Genomic DNA, 7799 nt, shown 5'->3' with positions numbered 1-7799 from the left:
GTACCCGGTGCTGCCGCAGGTGATGCGTCTGCAGCGCGGGGGCGAGACGCCGCCGCTGTTTTGAGGGAGGAGGGGGGAAAATTCAACAGTATTCGTGCCGCTGTGGGGCAAGGTTTATATCGAGTAAATAAACGCTGCCTCTGCAGTCTTTGCTTGGAATGCGGTTTAAAGTATCGTGTTCCTCTTGCAGGGTCGTGTGAGACTGATATTATGCTGCGGGATTTTTGTGCGACGTACAAAATATTTTTAAGTGCTAGTATTGTTTAGTTACTACCTAATTTATTAAAAATTCCATGAACTTAGTAATTTATACAATGCAGTTTGCCCTTTGGATGACTAATGTGCCTAAGGCTGGTTGGGAGAGTGTTCGGTTGTGTTGTTTTGTCATGGAGTAGTTCAGAACCGGCGAAATTGAGACCTTCGCTGCAGTTTCTGTCACGTCGTCCAAATGTCTGTGTGAACTGTTGTTTATGTCTCAATGTGGTTTTGTTACGTGTACAAAATGGAGTTACTTACACTTGAACGCTAACGGCAGCTGATTTCACTGTTACTGTATCATGAGCTTGTCTTCATTTACGTTTTTTTACTGGTAATGATGCTGCGATTAAAAATAGGCCAGTTTGTTCCAGCAGTGCTCCTCTGCTGGAACAATAGCACAGCACTGCAGAAGGCTGCTGTGGGGCTCAGGGCAGGGGGAGAGGCTTTCACTCCTAAGTATGGGAAATACTTTTCTGTTATTTGATCCGGAAACTTGACTGGTATATGCTATTTTAGCTGTACGTCAAGAAATTACCTTATGCCATTTTTAAAGATTAAAAAAACCTACATTATTCTGACTTGCATAGTTTTTACAGTGTTTCTACTCACCCTGGAGTAGTTTGGAACGTTAAGTTGTGTGGGGGCATCCTTTCATGTTTTAAGCAATAGATGAACTGCTGCAAATGTTCACGTGTTAAGCAAGCCACTGAAGTACTATTTCAGAGAAAAAAATTGTGTGCCAAGTATTCAGTTGATGAAAGAAGAAATGAAAATTAGTGAGAAGTTGAATATGACTGGTGGTGTGTTTTTTGGTGGGATTTGGTTGTAATTTTTTTTTTTTAAATAAATACAGTGAATGTTCAAACCAGCATCAACAGGAAGAGCAATTAAGGAAACATTATATGCTTTTTAAGCTGATGCTGAAACTTTCACTTTGTTCTGCACTTCAGCACTAGAACACGTGATATGCACATGTCAATGTAGAATTTCTGTTGGTAACTTTTTTGTGGCTAACATGGAATTAATGTGCATGTATGTCCTGCCCTGGCACAAGCATTGCTCGTAAGATGTTGTTTTCCAGTTTGAAGTGTTTGAGAGAGAACAAGGAACTAAAACATACAGTACAAGTCAGCCCTTTGCAGAGTACGAGGAAGCTCTTGTGGGACTCTGAAGTGGTTGTGTCCTGCATTTCTTGAATTCTTCCATAAACAAGAGCTTTGCATTTGTTTCTGATTTCTTCACTAGAAGTAGCATGCATGGAAATACTTAGACAGCCACAAGTACTGGAGTGTCATGTTGAGTAATGCTTTTTGTTGTTGTAATTTAGATGATCTGTAATTACAATTTAGACTCTTTATAAACAATAACAAAAAAAGGATTTTCAATGATAGTTAAGCAACCAAAGCACAGCCTCATTAAACTAGGGAGCCTGAAGTAATTGTAGTCAGTCAGAAGAAATAGTTATCACTTCTTAGTTTATCTTCAGGTAGACTTTCTTGTGTGAGAAACTGAAGTTCTTTTTGGTTAGGAAAATATGAAATAAGGCAACATAGTCCTACAAACACTATTTTACTGTAATTATGTTACAGAATGCTATCATTGTAGGTCTTCAAAGGGTAACTGGTACGTTTCAGTTGATAAGTCACTTCCCACTTAATCTGTCCACCCTTCCAAATGATGCACACACCTATGCGCCAAAACTGTTAACAGAAGAATGGTATTGTTCTGTTAAACACATTTAAATTCATTGAAAAGTACTGGGTCTACTTCAATCCCATTGGGAGGTGTTCTCAAAGTTTTTTTTCAGGCTCAGACTGAAAGCAATTATTGGAGACACCCAGGTATTCAAAAATGGGTTTACCATCTTCACAATACAGGCAAGCTACCTACAAGATAGTGTTTTTTACTAATCTGATACTGACATCTGAACAAGGAGATAAGTGTGCATATAAGTCTGCTATATTCTGAGCTTTAAGGTTCAATAAACCTGATTAGAATTATTATTTGTTAATGATTATGTCAGTGTTATTTGTTACTAATTATGTAATTATATTATGTCAGTGTCTCCATAAAGGGAATTAAAAATTCTCTAGTTATATAAAACTTCTAAAATCTCTATCAAAAGCCTATCTGTAAGCTGTTCATATGGTGAAACATAAGAGTTAAGATGTGCTACAAAAAGCAAAATAATTTGTTCATTCTGTGTAGCAGTTAAGTTCTCCTTTAAAAATTCATGTACGAATTTGACAGTTTTTTTCATAGAAAGTTGGAACCTAGTTCTGCATGTCCAGCAAAATTGAGCAGGTATTCATGGTTCTGTATTCCTGTTTGTTTCAGTGGACACTTGTAGAGACGTGTCTTTAAGAGTTACATTTGAGAAATTGCCTGCTGCTTTTTTCCCCATGTCGTGCTTCAACATGAGTTGATTTTAATGTGTGTTGTGTTAATCTCTTCAAGATCTCTGTTTAAACTTGCTTTGATTTGTGTTTTCAGTCTTAAAACTAACCAAAGCAATACAGTGTATTCCTTGCTACTTTAAATTCTCAAAAGGCATTGGCTTTAGGTGAAAGTAACCAGGTTTGTTATTTACCAGCATCACATTTTAATTACTCAGAGTAAAGTTTTGTCACTTTCCATGTAAATGTGGAATTTCCAAGTTTTCTTATATTGTTTTAGATGGTCTTATGCTGGGGAAATGTACTGCTCCTGACTGCCTGGCTGATCAGGAGGAGCTGTGGTAGGTTATCTGCATATTGAATTAGTTAGGTCCTTCTGTAACTAGCCCACCTTGTTTACAACGCTGTTGTAGTGTGGTACATATGCATATTTTTTACTTCAGGCTCTTTTTTGCCTTCTGTTTAAAGCTGCCCCTGATGTCCAAAGGAGTTGCTTTCAAATGCTTCTGAAAGTGTATGTATTCAGAATGTACTGACAGTGCTTGCTTTTTTTTTTCCTTTTTTTTTTTTTTCCCCAAAACAAAAGTAAAACAAAGTACAGTTTTTTGTTTTTTTTTTTTTTTTTTTACAAACGTTACAGTAAATGAAGGAAGCAAAAGCACAAATGTCTGATTTGACTGGGGATATTTGAGAGCTCTGAAGAGAAATTATATTTCTGTTCCAATTCACCCTTGTTTTACTGCTCTACACTTCCCCCACTTCCTTCCTGACAGGGTGAGGAAAAGGATTTACAGTACAACACGGTCGCAACAGCTCTATGTTTCAAACTTTATTTCTGACAACCGGATTAAAAAGGTTTGATGGGTGATTCACAGTAGAACCTGGTTTTACTACATTTAAATACAATTGTACAGGCCAGAGTTTGCAGTGCAGACTCAATTTGAAGAGGTGTCTCTGAGAACAAAAAGCAAGTTACTAGGGTTTTTTCCTTCCTTAGACACAAATTTTGTCATAATTTGAAATAATCTGAAATATTTGTCTTTTGTTTTCCCAGGTTCCTGTCGCATGTAAATCATGTCCTTGTGGCTACATATTTATTAGTCGAAAACTCTTGCATGCTAAACGTGCTGAGAGGTCACCACCCATCACAGGTAATACTAACAGAGATGGGAAGAAGGGGACTACAGTTCTTTCCCCTTAAGCTGATGTTTCCTGCTTTACTTCCTTTGTATTTGTGACATTGGCATTTATTCTGTGTATATTGTAGCTGTGCATATTGGCCATTGTGCAACAAAATTCCTTACAGAAAGCTTTATGTTAAACTTACTTTGAAGCTAAATGTCTGGAGGTGCCAAGGGGATCATATTTCAGAGTTCATGCTCATTTGAAGCTGGGTTTTATGAAAGTTAAAATTAGTCATGTGTTTAGTCTAAAGCCAGGTGAGTCTTGCTTCTCTCTGCATAGGTTAAATGAAAAAAAAGTGTGGTTTTTGTCAATTTGTATGTGTTCTGTTGTTGATGAGCACAGTAAGAAGTCAGTTGAATGGGCATTCTAGCATGATTAACATTTTTCTCCATTCCTATTAGGAATTAGTCAGGACAAGCACTTGTCAGAAAAATGTGGTTTTTTTTAAAAACAATCTTATCTATAATGTCTAATTCTTAGCATTATCTGCAAGGCCTGTGAAATGCAAGCTAAGTATTTGATATTTTGCATCACTATTTTGAAGGATACTTCTCGTTTACCAGCTTGTAGGAATTCCAAGATTTTACACTAGATAACTGAACTTTCAAGGTAGAGGAGCCTAAGCAGTATCTATGGTAGTTTGGATTTGTTGGTCAGTTTTCTTTCCCCATCTCTCACTGTTGATAAGGTAGTAAGCAAATTATCCAGCTTTTTATGTGAGAAATGCATCAGGGGAAGAAGAACCCCATGCACAAATATATGCTGGAGCCCAGCTTGCTGGAAAGCAGCTTTGCAGGAGAGGCCCCTGGGTCCTGGTGAAGAGCAGGTTGAAGATAAGCCGGTGATGCGCCCTTGCGGCAAAGGCGGCTAACGGTGTTCGGGGCTGTGCTAGGCAAAGTACTGCCAGCAGGCAAGGAAAGGGATCCTTCCTTTCTACTCACTGCTGGTGAGGCCACACCTGGAGTATTGTGTCTAGTTCTGGGCTGCCCACTACAAGAGAGGTAGGGGTGTACTGGGAAAAGTCCAATGAAGGGCCATGAAGATGATCCAGGCACTAGAGCATCTTTCCTCTGAGCACAGTCTGAGACAGCTGGGACTGATGAGCGTGGAGAAGGCTCAGGGGAATCTTATCAATGTATAGAAATACCTGCAGGAAGGGTATAAAGAAGGTGGAACAGGGGTCTTTTCAGTGGTGCCCAGTAACAGGACAAGAGGTAGTAGGTGCAAAACAAAACATGGGCTGTTCCTTCTGAACATCAGGAAATGCTTTTTTACTGTGAGGATGACTAAACACTAGCAGAAGTTGCCCAGAGGGGTTGTGAAGTCTCCATCCTTGGAGATGTTCAGGAGCCAGCTGGATGTGGTCTTGGGCAACTGGCTCTTGGTGGTCCTGCTTGAGCGGGAGGGTTGGACAGGTTGGTCTCCAGAGTTCTCATGTTATAAATTGCATTGGCAGGAATTAAAGGCTTGATCCTTGTGATCAAGAAGTGCAGTGTCATTCTGCATCTAACACCTTAATTTCTCCATGGATTTCATGCAGATGTAATTGTTCTGCAAAGGTATAGACATCTAACCACTTTTGCTTAAAGGTAAAGGTGATAGTGTGGGGTGGGGTAAACACTAAGAGTAAATTAAGAACAAAGATGAAGACAACCCTAAATCATACCATCTCTATTTATTTGCACAGAAAACAAGAGTGAGGCCAAAAGGAGACGAACAGAGAGAGTTAAGCGAGAGAAGATAAATTCTTCAGTAAGTAAAGACTTAGAAAACCGAAAAAGATCCAGGTCTAACAGCCATTCAGATCATAGCAGACGAGGAAGAGGAAGACCTAAGAGTGCCTCAGCCAAAAAGCACGAGGAAGACAGAGGTATGAAAACTGGAGAAATACAGTCTCTGGGTTTTCCTTTTGTATAAAGACTTATGTTATCAAAAAACCTTTATTCAAACCATCTATGTAACTGGACTAGTTTAGCCAACACCCAGTGTCTTAGTATGGGGAAGGAACTGTTTCACATGGGTAGAGACCTCAGGTTTTGTTTCAGTGTCTGACTGGATGTAACTATGAAGAACTAAGTCTGTATTTTTAGACACCATATGAAATTTCAGCACGTAGACTGGAAGCCATTGGACTGCAGTGTTTAGTAAATTTTTTGGTTCAGTTTTGGTTATTGTGGTGTGTGTTATTTTTTTTTTTTGTGGTACTGCTGCTCTATCACAAGGACAGACAATATAGTGATGTCTGACAGAGTGATTAGGGTGATTGGATTGCTTTAAGAGTTCCTTGGAACCTTTTGGAGGGCCAAAGTAAAAAGGACATCTTGATTCATTACTGTGATTGAATTTTTGTCCCGTGTTTCTGCAGAATACTCCTCTAGAGGAAAGAATACCTCCTTGCTTTATTAAGGTTCCTTGGTGACCTGCTGTTTTTAATTTTTATGTGACGAAGAGACTGTTAGATCCACTAGAGTAATTTTGGAGCCACTCAAGGATGTGACTGTTACTTATGAATGCTATTTTTTTAAGAGCCTATTGATACTGCATTTACTGTTTACAGTTTAGGAGATATTTATTTTAGGTGTGAATAATGAATCCAAAACTTAACATGGACTTAAAAAGGTTGGAAAGGAGATAGGAAGGGAAGAACAAGACTTCATATAAACATTCAGAAGATCTTGTTCTTAAAACTACTGAAACCTTCAAACATAATTTGTGGCATAACTCAAAAATGCAATAGGTTTTTTTTTCCATGCTGCCTTACTTGTTGACAAATAAATGGGTGTTAATCTGTGTTGCAAAGTGAGTTCCTTTAACTTGTAACTTTTCAAAAGAGGTTTTATCATCTCTGCTGCTTAATGTAAATGTGTTCTTTTTTATCTTTTTTGCCTTACCTATACAAATAAATGAAAGCAATAAATTGGTTTTTGTTGGTTTTGTGCTTTGGCTGTGGAAGGAGGACATAGAATTTGTTTCTGTATGTTTTCTGGATGGTAATTACTTCAATGGGAATACACTTATAGTATCTGATCACTATTGCATGTGTCTTACTGATGTGTGTAGCTTCACAGAATACAGACCTTCCCTATTTCTTATTGATCCAAGCTAGACTTTGTCTAGAACATGTAGGATCATTTCTAGGTGGTTACTGCCAGTCTAGCATATAGAGCTTTGAGCTGAAAATTCCTGCAAGCTGCTTGGGTTGGCCTATAAAAGTAAATATTCTTTCCTGTCCCCTGAAAAAAAGAGAACAATCTAAGCAATCAAAAGAAAAGATCCATTCTCTTAATGCATGTTTTGTAGTCTCAACAAAAAGCGAGAATTTGGAAGCATGAGGGATATTCAGAGAACATGTTTTTCTATCCCAAATGAGACCAAATGTTTTTAACCTCTTGCTGTGTGCTACAAAGTGTGACAATATACCAGTGCTCCAAGGTAGACAGCTAGAAATACAGATGCAGTGAGATCTTTGCGTAAGAGTGTGTCTGGTGTGTTATTTTCTTGGTGTTTGGTGTTGTGATTTCACTTGAGAAGATTGCCTTCATCTTCTTGTCCTATCCTACCATCCCCTTTACTTGGTATTATACCTACTGCTACTGTTTCTTCCTTGACCTTTTCTGCAGAGCTGGCACAGAGCTTGTGTTCACCCCCGTTTGTAATTATCTTTGTTCCTTATCATTACAGCACCTTATTGTTTAGGAATAAGTGGGCTTAGTATATTTTCTTCTGACTTATTTCTGGTTATGTCAAACTCTAATGTGTGTAGACCACGGTGCTGATTATTGGGCAGATTTAAAAAAAAAAAATCAACCAAACAAAAATTGATATATATGGCTGTCACAGCTGTAAAAATAAGTTCAGCAGAGAACCCATCATTTTGTAAGTAATTGCCCTAACGCAAGTTAACATTGACTTCTTCCTTTTCAAGTGGTTTATAAAAGTGACCTAACTACTACATGTGAG

General features: G+C 38.3%; 1 protein-coding gene across 1 annotated transcript; it reads left to right on the top strand.

Moving 5' to 3' along the window:
* Window positions 1-2934: 2934 nt before the first annotated feature.
* Window positions 2935-5709, top strand: LOC103772084 (chromosome unknown open reading frame, human C16orf87; the record flags this gene model as incomplete). The annotated part of the gene is made up of 4 exons (XM_008939404.1): window positions 2935-2995; window positions 3428-3509; window positions 3709-3805; window positions 5527-5709. Coding segments are annotated over 4 exons (423 nt in total), but the record flags the coding sequence as incomplete, so codon positions are not given.
* Window positions 5710-7799: the final 2090 nt, after the last annotated feature.

Source organism: Merops nubicus, unplaced genomic scaffold, assembly GCF_000691845.1.
Source record: "Merops nubicus isolate BGI_N331 unplaced genomic scaffold, ASM69184v1 scaffold43924, whole genome shotgun sequence".
Classification (NCBI taxonomy): domain Eukaryota; kingdom Metazoa; phylum Chordata; class Aves; order Coraciiformes; family Meropidae; genus Merops; species Merops nubicus.
Note: the sequence above shows the minus strand (reverse complement) of the source record. Positions and strands in the feature narration are given on the sequence as shown.